This window comes from Ovis canadensis, chromosome 4 (genome assembly GCF_042477335.2).
Source record: "Ovis canadensis isolate MfBH-ARS-UI-01 breed Bighorn chromosome 4, ARS-UI_OviCan_v2, whole genome shotgun sequence".
In the NCBI taxonomy this organism is placed as follows: Eukaryota; Metazoa; Chordata; class Mammalia; order Artiodactyla; family Bovidae; genus Ovis; species Ovis canadensis.
Window position 1 is genome coordinate 91134866 of NC_091248.1, and position 27818 is coordinate 91162683.

A 27818-nucleotide genomic window follows, 5' to 3' on the forward strand; every position below is an offset into this window, starting at 1 on the left:
TCTGCCATCTGCAAACTGGAGGCCCAGGAGATCTGGTGCTGTTACTCCTGGAGGTCTGAGACCCAGGAGCGCTGAGGGTGGAGATGTCCCAGGTGGTGCAGCCAGGAAACAGGGCCCCCATTTCTTTCTTCCTCCACCTTTCTGTTCTATTCAGGCCTCCTTCAATGGACGGATGAAGCTCACCCACATTAGGAAGGAGAATCTGTTCTACTGAGTCCAGATTCAAATGCTAATCTCATCTAGAAATACCCTCCCAGACCAACCCAGAATAATGTATAGGCAAATAACTGGACACCTCATGACCCAGCCAAGCTGGCACATAAACTAACCAGCATGATGTCCTCTTCCAAAACCCTCCTGTGCTGTCTCACTTGCCTTCCGGGGTGTACAGGCCCCTCTTTGGGGCACCCAGGCTCTGAGAACCACCTACTCTTGGAGAAGCACAAAGAGGGAAAGGACCTTTCCAAAGCACACAAAGTGAGAACTTAATCTCTAACTCTGGGACTAGGCTCACTTGAGGAAAAGGCCCTTTGTGAGACGTCTGCATGGACAATCATCAGCTAAGCAGAGGATCAGTGCTGGTGCTTGTCTCCACAGAGAGCAGCTACACTGCAGAGGGGAGATTCAGAGTGGACCAGGCTCGTCAGACCACTGTCCCCCAGACCATGGGGGACAGAGAAGCCCCCACCCCACTGTCAAGAGGCTGAAACACGAGAGGAGATGGGGTCAGAGGAACATCGATAAAGATGATAGCAATATGGTAAAAAGCAATGCCAGACAAGACAGTGGAACTGTATCTTTAACATATGGAAAATTTTAAAAATCAAAAACCCATAATCCTAAACCCAGCAAAAATATCTTTCAATCATGAAGGCAAAATGAAGAGTTTTTCAAACATACAAAAGCTGAAAGTATTCATCACCAACAGACTTAAGAGAACCATATGCCCTTCAGGCAGAAGGAAGATAACACTGGATAGAAACCTGGAAGTGCACAAAGAATGAAAAGTACCGGAAATCATGACTAAGTGGGTAAACAAAAAACATTCTTTTTCATTATAATCTATCTTTAAAGTAAACTTTAATATTTATGATGGAAATAATAATATATTTGGGGGGTTATAATATATGTACAAATAAAGTCTATGATGATGTCAATGCAAAATCCCTAGGATGGAAAAAATCGATGTATATATTGTTATTAAGTTCTTATATGTAAGATAGTATAATACCACTTGAAGACAGACAATGCTAAGTATCTATTAAAATAACACAACAAACAGTTAGAGCTAATAAAAATACAGATCAAGTAGAACAATAAAAATATTTAATTAACCCAAATAGGTAGAAAAAGAGGGAAACGAAAACAAATAGATGGGCAGGTGGGACAAATAGGAAACAGCAACATGGAAGATTAAAATACAATCACATCAATAATCACACTAATTGTAAATTATCTGAAGACCTCAATTAAAAGGCAGAGATTTAGGAATTAGATTAAAAGGCAAGATCCAATTGTATGTTGCTTACAAGAAATCCACTTTAAATAAAAAGATACAATAAGGGGGCACTCTCCGTCCCCCTTCTGATGTCTATGTCAGAAGCCTTTTCTTCTCACTTTAATACAATTCTGCTATACAGAAGTTCTTGAGTGATCAAGCCTGGTCCCTGGTCCCAAAGCTAAATCTTGTTAGGCGATCACCAATCTGACATCGTTCACCATAAGCTACCTTGGGCGCTTGTCTGGGATCTTCAGGACAAAGTAAAAACACTCAGAGCTCTAGTGTCTCTGCTTTCTCAGTATGCACGTTTTCTGCTTTACTTTACTAAATCTATGGTGTGCTTGTGTGAATGAATGACACGCCCTGCACGAAGCAAGTGATGAGCCCTCCTCTGCAGTTTCCCTGTGACTCACAATGACTAAAGGCAGCCCCAAAAAGGGGAGCCCTGTCCAGGATTTATACCAACCTGCCCATGCCAAGAGTCGCCCAAGGTCCCTGCTAGGGAGTGGCCAGAGATGGGCAAAGCATGCGGACGAACTTTCCTTTCTCAGTCACCTTTTCCTGGTCTCTTTGACCATTTCATAATTTCTTGGGGAATCAGAACTACTAACATAATCTGTTGGATCATAGATTATGTGGACTTGTGATTCATGCCGTTACTATGTAGTTTTACTCAGACCCCAAACTTGGTAGTCACAGAAGCGCCTAGCCTTGCTAGGAGCCAAAAGTTACAAGAGCATGTTTGGGAGCGAGGCGGAGCTCTAGCTCCAGCAATGTCTCTCAGGCTAGAGGTCACGCTCTTCGCTGCCGGCCTCAGGGGCAAGCGATCTGACAGTCTTTGTCATGGCTGTGTCTCCTCTCTATGTGGACAGAAGCACTGCTGGTGACCACGAGGTTTTTGAGGACATAGATCAGGAGTTGCAGGATCTGGTCAAATTGGAAGTGCAATGGGCTTCTTCCTTGGGTAGCACTAGCTCTTAGTGGACCAGAGGAGGCTTCCTGGTGGCTTTTGTCTCAACCCCTTAGATATTCCTTTTGTGGAATCTGTGGGAATGAACTGGAAGGACTGGCCCTAATAGCTCGGGAACAAAAATCACTTTTTCCTTGCTAGCCAACCGTCCACCACCTCTTTTGCTCTCACGTATACTGGCATGGTGACACTCAGAAAGGACATCGCGGTTGTTGCTCACCCCTTCATGACTCACTGCTCCTCCTGCAGTCAGGCCTGTACACAGCAATGTGCATAGACACATCCTTCCCCTAGAAGTCCTAGCTTGGGAAACATTCTGGGAAAACTACTCTGCTCCACCTCAGGTGGCATCAGAGAAAAGGGCAAATCAAACAAAGGTCTTGGTGGTATGAAACTAAATCAGCTTGGGATGCTATCTGGAATGCACCCCCTGGTGCATCTCCACCCGGCCTCAGTGGTAGAACCAGGAGGAGTGAGTAAAATGCCTGCGTTGGTAAGGGACAGACTAAGTCTGACCAGGGAAGCAAAGCTTTGGTGGAGAGTCTGTCTACACCCCCATCTAGAGCAGGGAAGGGCACTTCCAGTTGAAAAAAGCCACAGCTGTGGATGCCGCTTTTTTCTCGCTTACAGATGGGAGCTAGCAGTTCCAGAACCACTCCTTTAACATGTATTCTTTAAAAGCTGGGACAAGTTTGATCTCCAGAATTTAAAAAGACATGCCTGATCTTCTTCTGTGATATTGAATGGCCACAGTATCCTTTAGAAGACAGGGAACGCTGGCCTCTTGAAAGGTCTCTTAATTATGATACTATTTTACAACTAGACAGGTTCCATAGAAAACAAGAGAAATGGGTAGAAGTGCCATATGTGTTGCTCTTTATCTCTCTGCAAGACATGCCAGACCTGTGTCCTAAGGGTGCAGATTTGGGTATGAAACCTTCAGCTCCCTCCTGTCCTCTTACTTTGCCCCTATATCTGGGGCTCCCAACTGAATAGGCTGAGAGTCAAAGGCACCCTTTCAGGAGGGGATTCCTCTAGTCTCAGTAGAAATTCAAACCATATCAACTGTGGTCCAGACTTTCTAGAGGATCCAGAAGAGTTCACAGAAGCCTTTATAGGGCTAACTTTGTGACATTACTTGGAGAGATGTAATGTATGTCTTGGGCCAGACAGGCTAACTCCAAACTCGAGAACTCGAGTTTTGGGGGAAGCTACTACTTTTGGAGATGAATGGCTTGAACGTGAGACAAGGGAAAATAAGGATCATGAAATAGCCCTCCTTCCTACTGGGAGCCAAGCAGTTCCCATAACAGAACTGCTTTGCCTGATGTATTCTTGAAGGACTCAAGCGAGCACAAGCTAAGACTATGCTAAGTTGACTGACATAGAACAAGGAGAGAAGGAAATTCCTGATAAACGCCTATTAAGTTCCTAAACAGATTATGGGAGGCTCTCCCCAAGTTTACTGATGTTGATCCTAAAAGCACAGAGGGAGAAATGGTCTTAGAAGGTAAATTTCTCTCTCACTAAGCTCCAGATATCTGCTGCAAGTTACAAAAACAGGCATTCGAACCAGATCAATCTTTAGAAAAACTGTTGTAGCTGGCTCAGGCAGTATATTATGGTCGAGAATATAAGGAGGAAAATAGCAGGCAAAAAAGAACCAGGCAATAGACTGAAGCCCCAACAGTGGCTGTTAGACCTGCTCTGAAACAGCCTGAGGAAAAGTGCCCAGAGGGACCCAGGTGAAAAGGGAGGGGTATCTCAAGTGGGATTGCCATCAGGCATCTAAGCCACCCCCAGCTCCATGTCCAGTCTGCAAAGGACCATACTGGAGAAGAGACTGCCCTCCGAGGTGTACGCCCCAGAGGTCAGGCTCTCAGGACAATCAGGACCAAAGGTGCCCAGGGGTCCCCACACAAGCTCCCATCCTAATTATACCTGAGGAACCCCGGGTTTTAACAATTGTGGAGGGTCAATCAGTCCAATTTTCTTTTGGACACTGGGGCAACCTTCTCTGTGCTCACTGAAGCCCCTGGCCCACTTTCCTCCTGATCCACTACCATAACGGGACTGTCTGGACGAGTCAAATGTTATTATTTCAGTCATCCTTCAAACTGCAACTGGGACTCTGTACTATTTTCTCAAGTTTCTTATCATGCCAGAGTCTCCCTCACTCCTGGGGAGGGATATATTGAACAAGGTCCAAGCCTCTGTTTTTATAAATATGGAGCCTGCTCTTTCTCTCCCATTAATAAATGCAAATCCTAGAGTGTGGGCTGATGGAAAAACTATGGGTTGAGCACAAAATGCTGTTCCTGTCATTGTTGAGCTCAATGACCCTCACCTATTTTCACATCAAAAGCAGTATTCACTAAAGCCCGAGGTTAATGAGTGGGCAAAATCTTCCCACTGACTTCTCACGAGGTAAGTGGGATCTTAAACTCTATAAAGTTCAGAGTGACAATGGCTCTGTCTTTAAAGCTGCTGTAACTCAAGGGGTGTCAAAAGTTCTAGGAATAGAATACCACTTACACTGTTTCTGGAGACCCCAATCTTCAGAATAAGTTGAAAAGGCTAACAACATTATTAAAAGACACCCATGTAAGCTAACTCAAGAAACACAAGACAATTGGTTTAAAGTCCTACCTGTAGCTTTAATGAGGGCTCAAACTGCCCCTAAGAAGAAGGGACTGTCTCTATGACAGACTGTTTTTGCATACAGATATTGTCATAGATCCTAAAGCCTTAGAACTATTTGACTCAGCTTTCAGCTTTTCAACCTCATCATCAATTGAAGGCTTCCCATGGTGGGTTACTCCACTTCAAAGAAAGGACTTTCTTCAAGTCTGCGAATACCTTCACCAACAACAACCATATGTGATGCCTCTTCTTGATCTGATGACATCTAACAATCCTAAGACGGACATGAGTATGAGTGACCTCTGGGAGTTGGTGATGGACAGGGAGGCCTGGTGTGCTGCAATTCATGGGGTCGCAAAGAGTCAGACACGACTGAGCAACTGAACTGAACTGAACTGAACATATTGTACCTTAACTATAGACACAACGTGACTTTTAATTTTGATTTGGTTTTAACTTGGTTTAATGACTATTTTGCCTTACATCTGTAACTGTAAAATGGGGTTTGTTTCTAACCATCTAAAAGGTTTTAAGTTATAATAGGTTGTCCAGGCTCCTATGAGTGCCACAGCCTCCTCCAACTATTATTTGGGGTCCCTGGATGAGAGACTACATATGAGGGTTAGGAAAATATGTTGCCTCAACAATTTAGGGACCACGACCCTCAACAGCAGGAAGTAGTTATGAAATGAACATGATGCCCCTTTCCCTAGGCAACATAATTCTCCTAAAAGAAAAGGGGGGGATGACAGGGTAACAGGCAGGAAAGCCAGGGGTCTCCAAACGGAGGAAATAGGCTGCAAGTGTCAGATATTTTTTAATCTCTCCCTTAAGCAGCAGGAGGAAATAAACTTCAAGTGTCAGACTTTTTTCTCTTAAAATTCTGTGTTGCCATGATGACACCCAGTTCCACCTGAACTTAACTTTTCTTGAACCTCAAGCTGATCAATGCATTTTTCTTATGGAAATGTTTTTCTTAACTACATTAATAGATTTGTGTACTTGCTTTGTATTTGCAAAATCTATGTATTTGCTTTGGAATTTGCCTTTCTTCAAAATGGTTCCACCTAAGACTAACTTTTGCTCAACACACAAGTCTTCATATCAATTGTTTTATGGCTGGGGGATGATACACCTCGTGCCATCCTATCTCAAAAATGCATATTGTGGGAGAGGAGACTGGTGAAACTCCGTCAGCCTTGAGGTGTCTCTCTTATCTGATTAATAGCTTTCTAACAGACATAAAACATCTGGTAAAGACTAGCAGGAGGGCACTCTCTGACCCCCTTCTGATGTCTAGGCCAGAAGCTTTCTCTGTCCCTTTTTATACTTTAATAAAACTCTGCTATACCAAAAAAAAAAAAAAATACAATAAGGTTACATAAGTAACCTTTATTATATAAATTATATATTATATATTATTATATATTTATTAATTATATAATTATATATCATATATTATATAATTATATATAATTTATATATACATATATTATACATCAATTATATATAATTAATATATAATTATATAATATTTATATAATATATAAATATATAATATAATATATATTATAAATGAATAATTATAAATATAATGTTTATATAATATAATTAATATATTAATATATAATAATTATATAATATATACTATATAATATGTAATATAATATAGTATTATTATATTATATAATATATGACATATATAATTATATATTAATATATTATATATATTAATTATATAATATATTAATAAATTATATATTAATTATATAATATAATATAATTATATATTTTTATATAATTATAATATATAATATAATTATATATTATATATAATATATTTGTATATTATATATATTATATAATATATATTATTATATATTATATAAATTACTATATAAGGTTACATAAGTAACCTTTACAATACAATAAGTAAAATGAGGAGAAAGACTTAACAAGAGAGCTGGATTACCTATATTAATATCAGACAAAACAGACTGCTGAGTGAAGCACATTACTTAGGAAAAGGTCTCTTTTTTTTAAGGTTCAATATTTATTTAGAGTTTTTGTTTTAGCCTGAAAATATTTTGAACTGTGGAGATCAAACCAGTCAATCCTAAAGGAAATCAGACATGAATATTCACTGGAAGGACTGATGCTGAAGCTGAAGCACCAATACTTTGGCCACCTGATGCAAACAACTGACTATAAAGAAAAGACCCTGAAGCTGGGAAAGATTGAAGGCAGGAGAAGGGGACAACAGAGGATGAGATGGTTGGATGGCATCACCAACTCAATGGACATGAATTTGAGCAAGCTCCAGGAGCTGGTGATGGACAGGGAAGACTGGTGCGCTGCAGTCCATGAGGTCACAGAGAGTCGGACATGACTGAGTGACTGAACTGAACTGAAGATATATGAAAGGGTCTTTTTTGATAAGAGGGACAAAGGTTTCAATTTATCAAGAGGACATAATCCTAAACATTTATGCATGTAAAAACAGATCATCAAACTACATAAAACAAAAACTGATAGAACTTTAAGAAGTTAGAGAGAATGGTGTTGGAATCTCTATCTACAGGTATAGCTGGCTATTTCCAACACCATTGTCTCTAAACGTGACAGAACGACTAGAGAGAAAATCAGTAAGGGCATAGAAGACCTGAAGGACGCTGTCAGCAACCTGATCTAACTGACATTTATAAAACACCATCCAACAGCCGTGGAACCTCTCCCTGGCTAATTCCTTGATGTCACTGACTTGAGGGCTGGGTCAGGCTATGGGCTGTTTTATCAATACAATGGCACTTCTATCACTGTTCTGGAATCATCTATGACTGACACATTTAATCCTTTATCAGCCTCTGGGCATTCAGGGCAGGGTTATGCTCCACTACATGAATGTCCCCATACAAGGCCTGGTGTAGATCAGGTCCTCAATAAGCAGCTACCGATGGAGCAAGGCAGGACACCAGGCGCAGAGAGAGGGCCACCCCAGGCTGTCTGCACTTCCCAACATGGTGACAGGTCTGATTTCCCTTGGGTGGGGGACATTCCTGGACTCAGAGCCCAAGGTTCAGCACCAGTGTTTGATTCTGTGGGCATTTCCTTGGCACTGTGTTTCGGAACACAGCCATGATAAACCCAGAAGCAGTGTCCTCAGTGAAGAGTGTTCTCAACCCAAGTCCCAGTGGTGACACCAGGGGCCAAGAACAGAGAACAGGACAAACAACACACATGGCATTTCAGATGTGAAACAAGGGTCATGAACTGGGTGGCATGAACTTCCTATAATCCCAAGGACCAGGTTACTGTCCCACATGTGCAGGAAGGAGGCCTGGGAAGGGAAGTGACTGAAGGAGGAGGTGCAGCTGGCCTCAGCTCGGCCCAATGATCAAAAGCTCCATGTCTGAGCCAGCCCCTGTTCTGAGTGCCGAGAACAGCAGCTGCACAAATGGAAATTACCCTCAGAATAGGTATTCCTTGTAGAGAAATTGTTTTATTATAATTGTCATCATGATTATCCATTGAGTTCAAAGGAAAAAAAAAAATCACTGGAGCAAAGGCATTCTGATAGTTACAGATTAAGAGGTTGAGAAGTCATCAGGAAGGAAAAGCCCATCTGTTTGTTTAGGCTTATAGAACCAATTGGGTCTCAATAAATAATTAACCAACGAGCCTTTGGTCTGCCAGTTTTGCAATAGTTTGAGGCACTCTGATATGCGCATGACAGACTTAAATATCCACAGGGCAAACAGGCAAAGTCTAGAAATGTTTTTGTTTTGTTGTGTTTACAGGAAAGTGAGGCGTTTCATGTTACATGTCCTTAGAAAAATACGTCAATGTGTTCCGTACAGGCAAGCCTTCCCTCCAAGACACAAAGGTTCTCTTTTGCACTAAACTGCCTGGAAAGTTCATTTCACGGTGGGGCTGGGTGTACAAGGGGTATTGCTAAAGGAGAATCCCAACACAGGGTCAACCACTGGACTTAATAACATTTAAAGGGACACCAGAGATTTTCTTGAAGGTTCAGTGGTAGACCTCCCCTTCTAACACAGGGGGTGCATGTTCAATCCCTGGTCCAGGAAATAAGATCCCATATGCTATGCAGTCAAAATACTAAAACATAAAACAGAAACAATACTGTAACAAATTCAGTAAAGACTTTAAAAATGGTCCACATCAAAAAAAAAAAAAAAAAGTCTTAAAAAAATAAAGGGACACCAGTACTCTTGCCTGGAAAATCCCATGGACGGAGGAGCCTGGAAGGCTGCAGTCCATGGGGTCACTAAGAGTCGGGCACGACTGAGCGTCTTCACTTTCACTTTTCACTTTCATGCATTGGAGAAGGAAATGGCAACCCACTCCAGTATTCTTGCCTGGAGAATCCCAGGGACAGAGGAGCCTGGTGGGCTGCCCTCTATGGGGTCGCACAGAGTTGGACACGACTGAAGCAACTTAGCAGCAGCAATGCCTAGAATGGCCCTTGCCAACCCATTTGAAAGAAACTGCTTGCCCTGGGGGAGGGAGTCCCCAGTTGGGAGAGCCAACAGCAAGGGCCTCAATCCCACTGAGAGTGAGATCCAGAGCAAGCATCTAGTCAAGGAGTGGGAACCATCTCACACACCCCCCAGACCGATCCAGCTCTTCCCAGCTCATCCTAAGTCCGTTCTTCTCTAGCTCTGAGTGTCTATTCCTAACTGAAAGACCTTAAACCAGAGGGGCCAGCTGATGGCGGGGTAGACACATCTCAGAGACCAGCCAGTCTGGTCAGCCTGGAGAGCCAGCCAGAGCCGGACAAGACCAAGTTCAGCAGCGCAGTCTACCACAAAGAGGCTGTCCTCCATTACCTGGCAAGGTTTTGGCAAGCTGCAGTGGCCAGATGGCCTTTCCAGGAATGGTGTGCACTGCTCTCTTCCCCTGACATCTGTGCTGACCCAGGGCCAGCCCAGAGGACTCTACCTACCGGCCCCCTCACAGTTTCTGGTTGGACTCTGCTGCTGGAAGCATCAGGCAGGAGCTGGGAGGCAGGGAGCAGAGGGTGACGAGGTCCCTCCCAGCGTGGTCACTGCAGGCTGGCCACGTCCCTTGGACGAAGGTGGTGAATCCTGTCTGGGGGCCCGCCTTGTCCTGGTTCTGGGAACCACTCCTTCGCCCCCAAGGTCTGGGATGGGGACTCTACTGTGCAGCCCTGGTCACTGCACCAGTCTAGGGTTGCCCTACCCTGACCCACCTTTCAGATGGTCCAGTGCCATCGGCTCTCTTGACACTGTCAGTCAGAAATGTGCCCTCTGCCCTCTGCCCAGACTGAGTGATATATGCCTGAGACTGTGCCCACCTCCATCTTAGCCCCTTTTCCAATGGCCAACCCTGCCCAGGCTCCACCCAGCCACTTCAAAAGTGCCCTTCTGGTGGCCCCTGTAATGGTGGTGTCTCCCCCAGGGTCCCTCCCCAGGCCCCCTGCTCCAACACACTCCACCACCAGGCCACCTTCCAGAGTCAGGGATGGGACCTTGCCATCCTGGCTGCCCACAGAGAAGGCGGAGTTCTGGATGGCCTCACCACCACCCTGCCCCCATGAGGTCTCTGTGAAGGTCCCCTTCCTGTCACACACCTTGTCTCCCTTCCTCAACACCAGCCCCTCCCGCCCTCCCACGACCAACTCTCCAGCATCCAAGAGGCCCAGAGAAGCCCAGGCACTTCCGGAAGGCTGGCTGGGTATCACATGGGCATGCCTGGGAGCAGCGGCCTGGCTTTGGCACTCACGAAGGCAGTAGCCAGAGCCCCTCGAGGAGGAGTACGAGCCAGAATCCGGTGCACCACTTGCATGCCCTCACCACCACCACCCCTGCCACGCTGCCTAAGAACTGCGGCCAATTCTGTATAGACAGCCCACCTGGAATTTCTGCCCGTGGAGAGGGAATGCGGGGTTCAGATCTCAGCAGCTCCCTGCCCACCTGGAATCCAGAAGCCAGGTATGGAGTGAAGACAGGGCTGGGCCACAGCCCCTTAGAATCAGAGAATTAGGGGGTCTCTCCCTCCAAAGCCTGGTTCAGGGCTCCCACTGGCCACACACAGGGAGTTAGTCTGTCCAGAACAGGCACTGACTTAAAAGTACACACAGGCTGAAGAGTGGAAGAAGCAGGCTAATCCAGGGAGACAGAAAGCAGACGGTGGCTCAGGGCTGGGGGTGGTTAGAAACGGGGAGTGACTGCTGATGCTTACAGGGGTCCCGTGGGGGACACAAAACTGTACTAAAATTGACTGTGGTGACAGCTGCACAATTGTGCGACTATATTGAAAACTACTGAACTGTACACTTTGTATAGTGAGTGACTCTTGTGGGAAGTGAATTACAACTCAGTAAAGCTGCTACATAAAAAGGAATAAATAAGCCACGTTTTTCACCTAGTGTGTCTATGTGTGCACAGATATACATACATACAGAATATACGTGCGCGCGCGCACACACACACACACACACATTTTCTTTCTTTTGTTTGCCCCAAGTAATGGGGTAATTCCTCATGATCTTGAAGACATAACCTGCCCCAGTGTGCACACAGAAACCTGCTTACCCAGCATCTCACCTTTTCCAGGTTAACTTAAGGGTAGACAGTAGTTTCCATCAGCGTGGTCACCGCCTTCTGCCCCCATCACAGGCAGCCTACCCCTCTATCCCCTACCCCTCCTTCCTAGTGAGAACGCTCAGCAGCGGCTGTCCTGAGGGAGTCCACTGAAACTTACAGCCTGTCAGATGTCGGAAGCAGGGTGTCTGCACCTACTATGTGCCAGGGCCCCAGCCAAGCCCATTGGCAAGGAAACTGTAATTATTCCTCAGTGCAATGGCTAATTGTATGTGTCAACTTGATGGGCCACAGAGCACCCAGATGGCTGGTGAGCATCATTTCTGGGTGTGTCTGTGTAAGGACACATAGGAGAGATTAGCTCTGAGAGGCTGGACCATGGGAAGATGTCCTTCACTCCAGCCAAGGGGGTGGGCATCATCCAATCCTTCTGAATAAAAGGAAAAGGCAGAGAAGGGGCAACTCCACTCTTGGCCTGAGCTGGGTGTCCATCTTCACCACCCTCAAATGCCAGCGCTCCTATTCTCTCACAGCAAGTGCTGATGGACAGGAAGGCCTGGTGTGCTGCGGTTCATGGGGTCGCAAAGAGTCGGACACAACTGAGCGACTGAACTGAACTGAACTGAAGTGGCACTTGGTGTCTAGGACTTCTCAGCCTCCGTAACTCGCAGGCCAGTCCCTGGAATAAACCTCCTTTCTGCAGAACCCAACCAACACACTTCCACACAGGATTTGAATCATCACCCCACTGGACTGAGGACCAGGTAAGGGAGTCACAAAGACCCCTGGGGGATTTGTGGGGGTTGGGATGAAGACCACCTAACTCCAGGCCCACCCAACACAGCTGACCAGGGCCTCAGTCACTGACCACCCACCTCCTGCCTATTCTACCACAGGATGTGGACAGGAGTCACACATCTTCCTGAAGAAAGGATGTGGGCAGGCAGCACAGGAGGAGCCTGGGCTCCCAGTAGGCCTGTCTGAGCCTGCCCCTCTGCACAGAACATGGGGCGACGGCAGGGTGCACCCAGCCACCTGTGCACCCACAGCCACAGCCTTCTCTCTGTGGCCCCCTGGGCCGCACCTGTTTGGGGTCCAGTGATGGATGCCCCTGTGCTGCAGCTCTGGGATGGACCGCTGGCTACACTCTGGTTCCTGGTATGCAGATGCTCCCACCCACCTCAGACCCACTGGGACCCCTGGACATTCCAGTTCTGGCCCTGGGCATGTTAATCCATATCTGATCCCCATCTGTGATCCCACCTCCTGGGCAGGGCTGCTGTGGGGATTGAACAGAGTGAATTCCCCCAGACAGCCAAGGGCTGCTTCTTTATGTGTCAAAATGACAAGACCCTCCTGCAGCCTCTGTTCTACTGCACGCCTGCCTCCCCACTTTTAGTCGAGGAAACAAGGGGAGGCAATCTGTTCAGAGCCAAGAAGTGAGCAAGTTGCATCAACGGAGCCTGAACTCTGGACCAGAAAGAAGGCCTAGGTTCCCAGGGCCAGGGACCCAGAGCGGGTGACAAGGAGTGGGTACAGAGGAGCAGGGGACAAGGACGCATGGAGAGGGTGACAAGAGGACACAGAGTAGGCAAGGAGTGGGATGCAGAGACACACCACACCACACGTGACCTGGGCTGAGCTGTGCACCTATGCACTGGCTCCGGGCAGGCGAGCAGCATGAACTCTGGGGTCACCACCTGTCACCGGCCTCAGGGCCTAGGACAGCCCCCAGGTCTGCCACTCCTCCATCTCCCCCAGGCCTCTCGTGTCAGAATTCCCCCATGTGCACTGTAAAAATATGGGTTTCTGGCCCCCAGAGCAGACCTACTCAATCTGGAATAGGCCATGTAAGATGAGACAACCTCAGGCGTTTCCCAAGACCCTGATGAGACCTGCTGTCCTGTCTAGCCTACTGAGGCTGAGTCCCTCTGCCAGAACACCTGTGGGGAGTGGAAGCTCACGGCCAGCAAAGCAGCCAACCTCTGACCATCAGACAGGGTTCATCAGGCTGTCCCCCTCCTGCCTTCCTGCCATCTTGCTCCTTGGCCCCACCACAGCCTCCTCCACCCAACAGTGATGCCCACGTGGCCACTGGCGTCCAGCCAGGAGCCCCCACCTGAAACTCCTCCCAAGGGATCCCCTGATTACCACCACCCCCCACAGGAAGCAGAGGGTCTCCTCTTGCCTGGGCCGCCCAGAGGTAGTCCAGCCGCAGCTTGACATCCACCTGCCGGGCGTGCAGGGCCAGCATGCACGAGAATAGCAGGATGGCCACGATCGGCTCGAAGCTGCGCCCTGAGACGGCACCGGCCCTGGGGGAAGAGAAGGAAGGAAGCCAATCTCAGTGCCAAGAACACGAGGCCCATCCCCAGGGGGCTCTCAGATGTGACAGCCCCAGGGGTGCCCAGAACGACCCAGGCTGAGAGCCTCGTCCACAGAGAAACCCAGGAACTCACTAGCATATGGGCCCAGGTGAAGACAGGGAGCAACCCCAGCTCAACGAGTTTCTAGTCAGCAGACTGGAACACAGGGCCCCAGGCAGACACTGGCAACGCCTGGCCAGCGGCTCTGGCGGGAGCAGCGTACCTACCCCATGGCCTTCGTGTACCCGCTGAGCTCCAGGACGAGGATGTAGGAGGTGGTAAGCACGGCGAGCAGGATCATTTTTGGCAAGGAGGAGACCCGCAGGAATATGGCCAGCGGGAGGGTGCCCACGAGGCCGCACAGCAGGGCGTGGGGCGCAGACTCGCAGGGCGGGGCAGGCAGCACTGGGTCCCGGCCCCCGGAAGACAGGACCACCAGGGACCCATTGGGACTGGAGCTCCAGGACCAAGGCAGGCAGCCCACCTGGAGGAGGATGGAGGGACCAGGAGCGTGGGAGGGGCCCCACTCAGGACACAGGGTGCACCCTCCTCCCAGCCCGCTATGGCCTCCACTCCAACCCACTCCCTTGGTGCCAACAGCCAAGTTTCGGACACTCCTGCCTGCTCACAGCCCTTCTGGGCTCCTCACTACTAGAAGGAGAGCCCCAGGATCTGGGCCAGGGGAGCACAAGGCCCCTACCATCCTCCCAAACCACTCAACTCCATTCTGTTCCTCTCCATACCACCTCCTCCTGTTTCTCTGCCTCAGCTTTGTCCTCTGCACACAATGAAAGGCAGAGTCCCCAACAGGAGGACATCACATTTCCTCCACTGGAAGATGTTCCCTTTCCCTCGCTTCCTTGGGCACCCCCAGGCCGATCTCTGACCCCCCTTGTTTCCCTCTCCAGCCAAGGGACAGGACCTCCAGGGTGGTCCCTGCAGGGAAGCCCCCATCCCTGCACCCAGCAGAGACGCTCACCACACAGCCTTGGGCCACAGAGTAGATTAAGACCACGATGAAGATGCACAAGACAGTGCGGATCTGGATGGTCAGGCACCCTGGAAAACACTGAACAACAAAGTACTACTTTATAAACTGCTTCCTATCGCAAAGCCTATCATGTCCACAGCAACTAAATCATGATACAGAATGTCCGCAGCCATCTGTATGTGGCTAGATTCTCACCCACTATTCATCCTCCACACACATTTCTTGGCTGTTTTCATATAATTAATCTCCCAGGTGAAAACGCTGCCCAAACTAAAAGATGAAAACTGACATCTTTAAATTTAAAACGGCCACACCTCCCACCACTCTGTGACACTGACTGGCACTGAGATTTATCGAAGAGATTAAGTTGACGTTTTCATAATGTTGCATCCCTCTATCTCAGAAATGGTTAAGACTTCCCATTTATTTGTGGCTTCCTTTATAGACTTTAACTTTTATCATTTTCTTCACACAGGCTTTATATAATTTTTGTCCAGTTATTATGTTTTAAGTCTGTTTAAACATTGTGCAACAGTCAACAAATGATTTCGTGGACAGAAGTTCTTTGTAGACTCACACTTCTGAAATTAGAAATGAAAACAAGCCACAGCGACCTTACAGAAAACACTGACCAGTCAGGGAGCCTGGGGCCATCTAGAGAGTTTTCCCCCTAACTCTCCCTGCTCTGAGGTCGGGGTCATCACCATCCCTGCCCTACAGGTGGGAAAAAATGCAGCCCAGACACCACCAGCCAGCTTCACTCATCCTACAACCCAGAACGGACAGTGGGTGCTCTAGCTCACACAGCGGTGGGTATGGATCTGGGTCCCAGTTCTAGGCTCCTACATGGTTATATTTTCTTTGAAACACGGATCTCCTCTGAGCTTCTCGGAAAGATGAGCTGTTCTGCGGTGGTGCCAGCCCTGCTTGTTTACTGACCTGCATCACACCCTCCCTGTCTTCTCTCCCACAGAGCCCTGGGCAAGACCACAGATGTGCCAGGGGATTCAAGCCCTCAGCCCCGTGAAGCACAGGCTGCACACACTTTCACTCAGCAAACCCTGAGATGCTCCTTCTGGTCCAGTGGACTTCAGAGGCCCCCAGGGCGCCACCGGGAGTGAGGCCTGGCTCCAGGGCTGCAGGAGGCGGGAACAGGACAAGAGTCTCTCGGGAGGTGAGGAGAAGAGGGCCACTGGCCAAGGCTGGGCAAGCCATGCCCAGGGTGTGTCGCCCTCCCGCTCTGAGCACGGTGGGTGGACGTGGACACACAGCAGAACTACTGAGGCCTCTAGGCCACCCTAAGGAAGGGAAGCTTTGGGGCAGTGAGAAGACCCAGAGAAAATTGGTCTCCAGTAGCAGAATGGAGTTACTGGATAAAACCAGCCTTGGGCCCACCCTCCTCCCCTCCCTCCCTCCCTCTGGTTTTTCCTGAATATGTGGGCCAATAAATTCCTTTTATCATTGAAGGCCATTTGAGCCCCTGGATCACACAACGGTGAACAGCTGTGACTCCCAGCCTCGGGGTACTAAAACTCTTCATTCGATACTAAATGCCTGATCCTACAACTGTGTTTGATTAAACACATGAGAGTTAAAATACCTCTCTAGTATTGACAATCACAGGGACCCAAGGAGAGCTTGGACTTGTTTGCTGGGAGCAATGAGAGGCGTAGGAGCACGTACACACAGAATAAGGAGGGCTGTCTGTTCATCTTAAGACTAATAGCCTCCTTTTTCACAGTTAATTTGGTCAACTTATCAGTTATTTTACATGAGCAAATATATATATACAAACACAAACCAATACAATTCATATATATATATATATACACATATATATATATACATATATATGCATATATATATAGATAGATACACGTATAAATATACACACACAGACCTAACAACAGCATGAAAAATAGTCTATCATGACACAGAAAAAAGGTAGCTGAACTGACATGAACAATGAAAAGTTCCCCCAGAACATGATCCACAGTTAGTCCCTAGTGATGGGGGCCCCAACTGTGTGGGTGAAGGTCCCAGGTGGCCTCGGCTGCCCTCGGCCAGAAGCCCTGGCTGTCGCCACTTCTATGTCACAGTTGACTCGAGCCTTTTTTGGTGATGCTTGGCTACAATGGACCATCCCACCTGCATCTGCCCATCTCCGCACGTGCTAGCCTCCACAGGAAGGCTTGTTCCCACCCCGACTGCCCACCAGTCAGAGCCTGCAGTCTGACCCCTCCCTGTCACCCAGAGCCCCACAGTCCTCTGCACAAGCCTGGCAGTGAACTTAGAGCCCAGCGCAGGGCCTGCAGAGCAGATGTGGGATCGGTGGCACTCGCTGGCCGGGTGACCTGCAGCCACCAGCTGTTAGGACCATGGGCTGCAGCAGTGAGTCAAAAATCACACACTTAGAAAAAATGCTCAGGCCCACAGGTGAGGGCGGGGGCGGGGGGGTGCGTGGACAGAAAGAGAGGGGCTGGTGGAGTCAGGGCCACCTTTGCCAGGAGAACTGTTGGTCCACCAGGAACAAATTCTAAATACTGGGGACAAATGCAACAGGCCACAGAAATTAACATGCACTTGCTTTCACTTGAAATTAGGTGAATAAAGCAATCTTATGTGAAGTGGGAAATTTCAGTTTACCAAACCAGACGCCACTCCATCTATGAAATCAAGGATCTGGGAATGTGGTTTGAGTGAGCAGAATTTTTTTCTTAACTCAAGAAATTACCTATGAATAATAAAGAATTTAAATAAAATTGATTCAATCTTCTCCCAAAATAGCTGTTTTCAACAATTGCGGGAAAATAACCCTGGGTCTAGCAGAGGTGACAAGTGAGAGTCTGGTGGGGACATGGGATGTTTGATAATGAAGGCTCCGGACGTGAGAAAGGCATGTGAGACAAGACAGAGTCCTCTCCCAGCAGCCTCACACGACACAGGACCACAGGCTCAATCCGTAAATGAAGCATCCTGGGGAAAACGGACGCCCCAGTCAAGGACATGAACGCACAAGAAGCCGCAGGACTCTCCACCCGCATGGAACAGTGTCACGCCACGTGTTCATTTATTCCATCACTGTCAACCACCACCCTTGTGTCCACGGGGCACACTGCTGAAACTCCCCAAACAGCACCTGGCACATGACAGGCTTAATATGTTCCTGCCACACAGACCCTTTTCACCTGCCAGGGAGGTGAGGGGACAAACTGCCTCCACTACCCCTACCTGTCCTGCCTAAGAGGGCAGCCAGAGGCCATCACTTACCTGTCCAGGTGACGTGTAGATACAAGACACACACAGACTTGTACCTGGACCAGATAACACCCAGGTACGGAACACACGCACACATGTACCTGGACCCGGGTGATGTGTAGGTACAGGACACAGGCCACCAGGAAGCAGATGCAGAACACCAGCAGGAGCAGGACAGCCACACTCCTACAACAGAAGACATACGGTCACTGCAGGTTGGGGCAGGCGACATGCGCCCAAGAGATGCCATCTTTCCTCCCCTCCCCCAGCAGGTCCCAGCCCCCAGGAAGACACAGTGGTCTCTGGGGACTTGCCCATGCCAGTCCTCTTCTAGGAGACAGGCTCTTCTTGTGTCCACTCCAACTTCTAAGTGCCCCCCTCCAGGGTCTCTCTAGTCCTACGAATGATCGAGAGATGCCCTCCGCGTGCAGGAAGGGCTAGGGTTGCACAGACTTGGCTGCTGAGCACTACCCTCTTCCTGGGTTTCATCTGGAAAGAGTTTTATTAGGCTGAATCTCCTAATAGGCCATCCAGGTGGCCACTGTGTGTCCACAGGGTCTTGGGATGGGGGCTGGCTTCCAGTGTCTTCTGGAAACTCACGGTTGAATTGCTCCACTCGGGAGGTTTATTAAGAAAGCGGTACATCTACAAGAAAAGCGGGGTCTTTCTTGCCAAGAAACCAGAACTGTCACTCACTTTGATTTAGGATGATTCAATGTTATTAAAATCTTATGTTTTTGCTCCTTTCCAGAGGCTACTTGTCCTCATTTAAATGTTTCTGAAAACGACAAGCACCCAGAAGCCAGAGTGCCCCACTGGTGGTCCTGTGTGTTATCTCCCTCAGTCAGTGCCATGAAGTCAACAGCGCGTGTGCTGTGGACAGAGTACACTGAAAATATGTGGTGTCTGAGGACTGAGCACATTTAAAATTAACAACTGAGAGTGAGCAGTCCCATGCATTCGCCATCAGGCATGCTTAGCTAGGTCCTCCAGGTAATGGAGAACTGGCATGTGGCTCAGGCAGGCACCCTGGGAGAGTGACCACAGGAATTGAACCTGAACTTGAAAAGAAAGGGACTCCTGGCAACCTCTTATGACTGATGGACCCACAATGGGACTTACTGTGGGATTATTAGAAGGTAGACAAGGCCGAATAAGGCGGCCAGAATGAGAGCCAGAACCACAGCGCTGGTGAAATACTCGTCCTGAAGCTGGTGGTACTAGAAGACACAGAAATAGACCATCAGCCGCCAGCTTCCAGGAGAAAGGGCGCCAAGGACACCTAGGACCAGCACAGCGAGAAAGAGCTGCACCCACATCCCCAGGATGCCCTGGGGCCTCTGACTCCCAGCCACCCTGAGCCCCCAGCACTCACCTTTCGCTCTCGCTCAGCTTGCTTGTACTTCAGGGTGAAGAAGTTCAGGTCTGCCATCTCCAGCTCCATCTGGCGGGCTTCCAGGAGGCGGCCGATGTACCTGTTGACACGGGTGCCGGGGGTGGCTTGGACAACGTTTGTAGAGAAAGACGAGCGGTTTCTGAGTTTTTCCGAGGCTGTTCTCAATGCCCTCCGCTGACCATTACAGAAAAAAAGGCAGGGATATGGTCAGAGTCTCCACTTAACAAAGAAAGGAGCTCTTACGCTCCATCCTCCTGGGTCCTTGCTGAGGATCTGGCAGAGTCTGGGGCGGGGGCCGGATTGCAGATCTGAGACGCATTCTTGGCTCCTCCACCTGCTAGTGAGGCGATCCCAGGTGAGTTATCACATCCTTGGTGTGGGGTTTCTGTGTTTGTAAGTGGGGTCACGTGGTGGTTGTGTAGTGGCTCCCTATGGAGGGCTACGGGACCCCACACGTGTGCAGTGGACCCAGAGCACAGAGCAATGAAACTTGTTCTTTGAAAATATCAATAAAATCAACAGATCTCTAGCAAGCATGACAAAGAAAAAGAGAGAACTATATAAACAAATTCAGGAAGGAAGCAAATTTACTACAGACACTGCAGACATCAAGAGGATAATAAGGAAAAATGATGAACAATAGTTCACATATAAATTTGACAACTCAGTGACTTCTCTGATAGTCCAGTGTTTAAGACTCTGTGCTTCCACTTCAGGGAGCACAAGCTCAACCCCAGGTTGGGGAACTAAGATCCAATATGCCACGTACAGCAAAAAAATTAAGAAAAAAATAGTTCTTAATTATAAGTAAATTTGACAACTTAGATTAATCACCTACTCCTTGAAACATACAAACTACCACAACTCACCCAACAGGAAAGATAATAATAGAAAAGCTCTATAATGGCTACATATATTTAATTCATAATTTAAAAATTCATGAAAAAGTAATCTTCAGGCTGAGATGGTTTCATTGTGAATTCGATCAAATATTTGAATAAGAATTAACATCAATTTTATAGAGTCTCTTTCAGAAAATAAAAGTCAACACTTCCCAACTCACTTTATAAAGTATTATCCTGATACCAAAACCAGACTAAGAGAGTATTAAAGAAAACTACTTTTGAGGGCACGTCCCTCATGAATATTGATGCAAAAATCCTTAGCAAAACATTAACAAATAGGACCCAGCAATATATAAATAGAAGTCTATACCATGAACTTTTCTAGATACGTAAGGTTTAAATATTTGAACACTCCACACAAGCTATCATATCAACACCATATTAACCACCACATGGAAAAACACACAGTCACATCAACTAAAAAATCTTTTGACAAAATTCAATACCCAGTCATGATAAAAATCATCAGAAAACAAGGAATGGTGGGGAACTTCCCCAACTTGATGAAGAACATCTACAGGATACCGACAACTAGGTGGATAACCCTAGAGCCTGTTACATAGAGCGAAGTCAGAAAGAGAAAAGCAAGTGTCACGTATTAGCACATATGGACGGGGGAGCCTGGCGGGCTGCCGTCTGTGGGGCTGCACAGAGTCGGACACGACTGAAGTGACTTAGCGGCAGCAGCATAGAATCTAGAAAGATGGCACAGACGAGCCTGTTTCAAGGCAGGAAGAGAGATGCAGACATGAGAATGGGCATGCGGACAGGGGAGGGAGGAGAGGGTGAGACAAAAAGCACAGCACTGACATAAACATGCTACCACGCGTGACGCAGACAGCTAGCAGGAAGCCGCTGTAAAACACGGGAAGCTCAGGCCAGCGCTGGGATGGCCTCGAGAGGTGGCAGGGCGGTTCAGGCACAGGGGATGTATGCACACGTGTATCTGACTCACCTCGTCCTACAGCAGCAACTAACACACTGTGTAGCGACTATACTCCAATAAAATAAATAAATTAAAACAAAAAGGGAGCGAGAAATTGGGAGGCTCCTGGTGTACATTCCAGAAGGGACAAATCTACCGGCAGTTTTAGGGAGAGCATCTCGCCACACTGGCCGGGGCTGGGGAGACACGCCTCCCACCTGCTGCTATGGGGGACACTGGCACCATCACCTCTAATCAGCCACACCCACTCTCAAACAGACACTTGAGGCAGAGAAATTCATCTTACAAAGATCAGAGATGTAAATGCACGTTCATGAGCAAAAAGGCTGTGAGTTACTTACTTTGATTAAAAGAAAACACACACAAAAAGCAGAAATGACCTAAACATCAATAGAAGTGGAGTAAGTAAATGGTCTCTCCTTAGGCTGGAGATTTACTCAATGACTGAAGAACCCTATTTTTGAGGAACAGTCAACAATATAAGGAAATGCTTATGATACACTGGCAAGTGAAAGAAAGCAGCAAATGTTGTATATCATCCCATCAATTTTATTTTTTAAAATGTGTAAATATACACACATCTAAGAAGCTAGAAGGACCAGAATATTAATAATAGGTTGGCTGTGGGTGGCCAGATTATAGATGAATGGTTTTCATTTTCTTCTTTGTGAATGTTTGTATTTTTCTATATTTTCCACAATAAAGTTCTTTTATAACCGGGAATACTGAAGGAAGAAATAGAACAAGTGTAAGCACATGGGGGCCGGGTTTTACTGCAGATGCTTGTCTCTGCATATTAAGGAGAGCAGCCCCTTGGGCGCGGTCCGAAACTGGGGTGCAACTGGGCTGTGCGGGAGCCCTAAAACCAAACCTAGAGGCTCAGGCCGCCCTGCAGGCACCTGCATGGTATCGCCACCTAGCGGCCGACCCACCCTGGGCTCCCACACTTCTGATCCAGGAGAAGCCAGGAACAGGGGAACCCAAGACAGGCTGTGTTCTGAGGCTGACCACATACACCTGAGTCACACTCCCCAGAACCTGGGACACAGTTTCCCACAAATGCAGCACAAAGGCATAGACAGTGGTGGACCCCACTGTCCTAATCCCACCAGCCTTCCCGGCTCCATCTGCAAGAACACCTCCATCAGGTTGTCAGGCCTGGAGGTGCAGATAAAGTGAACAGAAGACAGCAACAGAAAAGATGAGGCAACCTCGTCCTAAAGCAGATGCCGGACTTGGGACCCACTGGGGAGAATGGCCCCAGAGGAGGGGCTGCTCTGCTCGAGGTCACTAGATGGGTCACTCACGTCATCCTTCCCAAATACCCCCACTGGTGGCCAGCCCCGCCCATGCACGGCCTCTCCACTCCATCCTTTCAAGACCAACATGGACTCCCCAGCCCAGGCCACCTGCCTGTCACTGCCCTGTCTTCACCCACTGACGCCCTCCCACAGCACTGACACTGCTCCCTCCGCATCCTGGACTCGTTTCCACTATCACAGGGCACAGAGCAGAGCAGCAGAGGTCCGGGCTCCCAGCTAGGCCCCCAGCCCCTGGCACCTGCCCATGGGGCCTGCGCTGTCTCTCTGCCTCCCCAGCAGGGGAGCTGCCTGGGCCCATAGAGGCTGTCCAGGGGGCAAAGAGGTCAGAATTGGGTGCGCTGGGGGTGAGGGATCAGAATCTGGAGGAGACAGTGAGATGGAGGGAGAAGAAGGCTGGTGCAGGAGGGCGTCTGAGAGCAGAGCACAGGACTGGGCTGTGGAATCCTCTGTCTGGGGCCAGCCAGGCAGCGGCGGAGGTGTCCCAAGCACCAGAGATGGCGGGGATGTTGGAGCGGGGGTCTAAGGACCCTGAACTCCCAGGGGAGACCCGTGGGAGACTGTGGGGACAGAGAGGCTGAGGATGAAACCTGGGATACCACCCCTCATGTTCCCAGGGCAGAGAGAAGGACCACAAAGCCAGGGAGGTAACAGGCTTGGGGAAGAATCCAGGAATCCGAACTCTGGTGTGAAAGGAAGGAGAGAAGGGGCCCTGAGCACAGCAGGTCTCCCCAGCAGGGATGGGAAGGGTGGAGCTGCAGGGCTCCCTGGGTTCCTGGGCCATGGGGCCAGGAGGATGGGCTGCAGACACCAGCCAGAGAAGGTGGCCAGTGAGCCCAGTGTGTGATTCCTCCTCAACTAAGGAGCCGTGGGCTGGGTGGGGTCTGCTGCTGGCGGCTCTCAGGTCCGAGCGGGGATACCGAGGGGGCTGCTCGGTCCCTGAGAAGGAGAGACTGACGCTAACCATGTGGGCTCATCAGACACAGTCTGAATCCAAAGGTCACAGGCTCCTTCCACAAGTCAGCAGGCTCTGCCCAGGAAAAGCTTGGGCTCCTCAATCTTATGAACCCCACCCTCCCAGGAATGATTCGTTCTCTCCCCTCTTCCCATCCCAACTTCTCTGAAGAGTCCTGGGGACACCACCCCTTGCCTCGGGCTCCAGGTCAATGACTGCACTGCTCTGGCTTCATCTAAAATTTGATTTTTTTTGGTTCATTGTGGTTTCTTTTGGATTACACTTGACTTTTTTAAAATACTGCACTATTATCTATCCTGATGCTTCCCAGATGGCTCAGCAGTAAAGAGTCCACCTGCAGTGCAGGAGATACAGGAGACCCAAGTTCAATCCCTGGGTCGGGAAGATCCCCTGGAGGAGGAAATGAGAACCTGCTCCTGGAGATGTCAGGACCCCCACTTCCTTGGTTAAGTCCCTCTAGCTGATGATACACAGCCTCCAGACTTGAAAAAGATTCGTTTTGGAGGTGTCCCTGCAGGGCAATCTGGGTGCAGGATTTTCCATTTTTCTTCTTGGGTTGGTCAGATTCACCTTCTGATCATCTTTAGTCTTCTGCTGGAGTTGTGTGGGGCCTGGGGTGAAAGCATGGAGCTGAGCGGGAAATCAACCTCTATTCTTGCCTGGAGAATCCCATGGACAGAGGAGCCCAGCGGGCTACAGTCCATGGGATTGCAAAGAGTTGGACACAACTGAGCATGCATGTAGGAAACTTATCCTGACACTGAGTTTTGGACATGTATTTAAACTGTACACCTCACTCCCCTCCCCCAGTCCCATCTCTGGAGGCTTAAGTTGAGTCAAGGGGGTTGGGGTGGGTGGGGTCGCTGCAGGAAGAAGACAGCGATTAAGTCAGTATTTCTACTCTGGCAAGCTGGCAATCAGGAGAGCCTGAGAGAGCTCCTGTTACACGTTCTGGGTAAATATATCAACCCTACTCCTTGGAAGAAAAGTTATGACCAACCTAGATAGTATATTCAAAAGCAGAGACATTACTTTGCCGACTAAGGTCCGTCTAGTCAAGGCTATGGTTTTTCCTGTGGTCAAGTATGGATGTGAGAGTTGGACTGTGAAGAAGGCTGAGCACCGAAGAATTGATGCTTCTGAACTGTGGTGTTGGAGAAGACTCTTGAGAGTCCCTTGGACTGCAAGGAGATCCAGCCAGTCCATTCTGAAGGAGATCAACCCTGGGATTTCTTTGGAAGGAATGATGCTAAAGCTGAAGCTCCAGTACTTTGGCCACCTCATGCGAAGAGTTGACTCATTGGAAAAGACTCTGATGCTGGGAGAGATTGGGGGCAGGAGGAGAAGGGGACGACCGAGGATGAGATGGCTGGATGGCATCACGGACTCAATGGACGTGAGTCTGAGTGAACTCCCGGAGATGGTGATGGACAGGGAGGCCTGGCGTGCTGCGATTCATGGGGTTGCAAAGAGTCGGACACGACTGAGCAACTGAACTGAACTGAACTCATATTGTGAAATGAACAACTGAACTGACAAAAAAGTAAGGGAAATGACCAGAGGCCAGAAACAATAGGACAATAGGAATTCAGGCCAGGGAATGGTGCCATCATGCTCTCATGGGGCTCACAGAAAACCCAGGGCCCAAGCAAGATGAGCAGTGAAGTCACAGACATCTGGCTGAACCCCAGACCCTGAGAGGCTGCACGACCAGGAGAGACGAAGCAGTGGGGTCAGTGAAGAAGCTGGCCTGTCTTAGACCTGAATCTACTCCAAAGGTGTGTGCATGCGTGTGCCTGCCTCCTGGGACATCTAGAAACCACAGGTCGGGCATTTAAAGACTCCCTCGTGGTCGGCAGGGGAAAGACCAATCTCCTTGGGAGAATTCTCCATCAACAGAGCTCTTACTGCGTTCCCAAACAGAAGCCCGTAATCAAACCACAAAAACTCCCTCTAGAATAAGGCACCACAAGTGAGAGTCAGCAGGATTTTGCTTCTTCCTGAAAAGCCACTGAAACTGTGGTGAGAGAATTCCTTTTAAAGGCATAAAACCCACAAGGCAGAGAAAACCAGAGTGCAGAAGGCAGCAATGCAATCTCAGGAAACAGGCAATCAGTCACTGACAGATTCAAGAACACAGATGACTATGAAAGTGAGAATATTTTGAAGGTGCAGCCGTCGGTGCAAGGACAGGGGCTGGAGGGCCAATGACAAGAGGACTCAGGAAGAGAATGCTCAGAGCTACTGATGAAGTGATGGAGCATAGGCTTCCCCCAAGCTCCCAGAGGACCGGGGTCTTCCCTGGAGGGGAATGGATCAGGGGGGTTACAGACACAAGGGCCACGTGGTTGAGGCAGACACTGAGGACCACCCGTAGCCACAGTGCTGCCTCCCCACTCAGCTCCATGCTTTCACCCCAGGCCCCACCCAACTCCAGCAGAAGACTAAAGATCAGAAGGTGACTCTGACCAACCCAAGAAGAAAAATGGAAAGTCCTGCACCCAGGTTGCCCTGCAGGGACACCTCCAAAAGGAACCTCTATCAACTCTGGAGGCCATATACCATCAACTAGAGGGACTTAACCAAGGAAGGGGGTCTCTGATATGAGAGCCACAGAGGGAGGGAGCAGAGATGCTCCCACGGAGGTGAAGGACAGTGCTGTGGTGACACCACACTGAAGCTCTTGGGGTGCAGACAGAAGGGGAAGGAGTCTCCAGAAGCAGCCATACAACATCTGATGTGTGAATATCCTGAGGACAGATTTAAACATCTGGGGGATCTGAGCTCGAATTCACCGATAAATCCATGGAATGTCAACTTGTGGGGGGAAAAAAAAATACAAGATAATAAAAAGGTTTCTGCAGGAAAGCAAAGCAGCCCAGGTCCAAAGAGCATTTACAAGACTATGAAACATGAGGGGCGGGGCTGATGGAGCTGACCACAGCAGGACCGCACTAGGAGGACAGATGGGTGGGGACTCGGCAGGGCCGGCACGCGGGAGCAGGGCCAGCCTACCTTGTCGTCGTCCTCACAGGTCATGACGTTGGAGAAAGGGATCTCGGCCTTGAACATCTTCCGGCAATGCATGAGCTGCACCAGCAGGTAGCACACAGTCTTGAACTTCATCCTCTTGGCCGGTTTTATGTCTGAGAGAATCAGCCCTGGAAATATCTGTGCAGACGTGCAGCAAAGAGATACGCTGTGAGTAACAGGCATGTCCTGCCTCTCGGGCAGGGAGCACAAATGTGATGGGGCAGAGGGGTCACAGGCAGTTAGCTCAAGGCCTGCTGCTTGCCAGGGAACAGAACCACAACCCAGTTCCCAAACATGCAGCTCTCAACTCGACTCAATGCCTCTGAAACCAGAGCAATGCCTGAATCCCGGGGCCGATGTGTGGACATCACCCAGCTAGGTCTGCACCACACTGGTGAATGTCACCCACCAGCCCCCCAGGGTTACTCCTGTAGACTTCCCCTTCTGCCTTTTGCCATTTTCTCTCCCTTTTTCACCCCAAATTTCTCCAAAGGGGCTGCTCATTGTACAAACCACATCATCCTGCTCATCCTCAAAGCACAGCCCTGACTGACGCTGTCGTTTAATTCTGCATGACGGGAGGGCGGCATCCACACGGGGCCCCAAGGCTCCCTCCTCCAGCTCAGAACCTTCTGCCTCCAGGCAGCCACTCCCAGGCCTCCCTCCTCAGGCCTCGCCCCCCGATCGCTTGTCCCCAGGCTCACCTGAGCTGGTCATCCAAACCTCTCACCCAGCCCTTCTCCTACACACTCACTCCCCTTCTCCAGGAGTCAGCTCACCTCACCCTACCTGTCCTTCCCTGAGCCCCACTCTTCTCACCTTGCCAGTGCTACACCATCCAAGGTCCCCATGCCACATGGGGGCATTGCATCCCAGCCTGGAGAGGGCTAGACCAGGGATGCACCAGGACAGCGGAACCCGAAGCTT

At 49.0% G+C, this 27818-nt stretch overlaps 1 protein-coding gene and 1 long non-coding RNA gene across 2 annotated transcripts in view; one reads left to right on the plus strand and one right to left on the minus strand.

Moving 5' to 3' along the window:
- Positions 1 to 27818, minus strand: part of ADCY1 (adenylate cyclase 1) — a 106450-nt gene that overhangs the window by 22685 nt on the left and 55947 nt on the right. Inside the window, exons 8-14 of the mRNA XM_069586836.1 lie at positions 26874 to 27029; positions 19692 to 19886; positions 19439 to 19536; positions 18418 to 18502; positions 15047 to 15136; positions 14295 to 14551; positions 13890 to 14016 (exon numbers count right to left, since the gene is read on the minus strand). Of these exons, the coding sequence (XP_069442937.1) occupies positions 13890 to 14016; positions 14295 to 14551; positions 15047 to 15136; positions 18418 to 18502; positions 19439 to 19536; positions 19692 to 19886; positions 26874 to 27029 (1008 nt within the window). The remainder of the gene's footprint in view (positions 1 to 13889; positions 14017 to 14294; positions 14552 to 15046; positions 15137 to 18417; positions 18503 to 19438; positions 19537 to 19691; positions 19887 to 26873; positions 27030 to 27818) is intronic.
- On the plus strand, positions 7894 to 16655 carry LOC138438867 (uncharacterized). Its single transcript, XR_011256489.1, has 3 exons — positions 7894 to 11089; positions 12235 to 12465; positions 16032 to 16655. It is a non-coding gene; the product is annotated as an uncharacterized lncRNA (long non-coding RNA).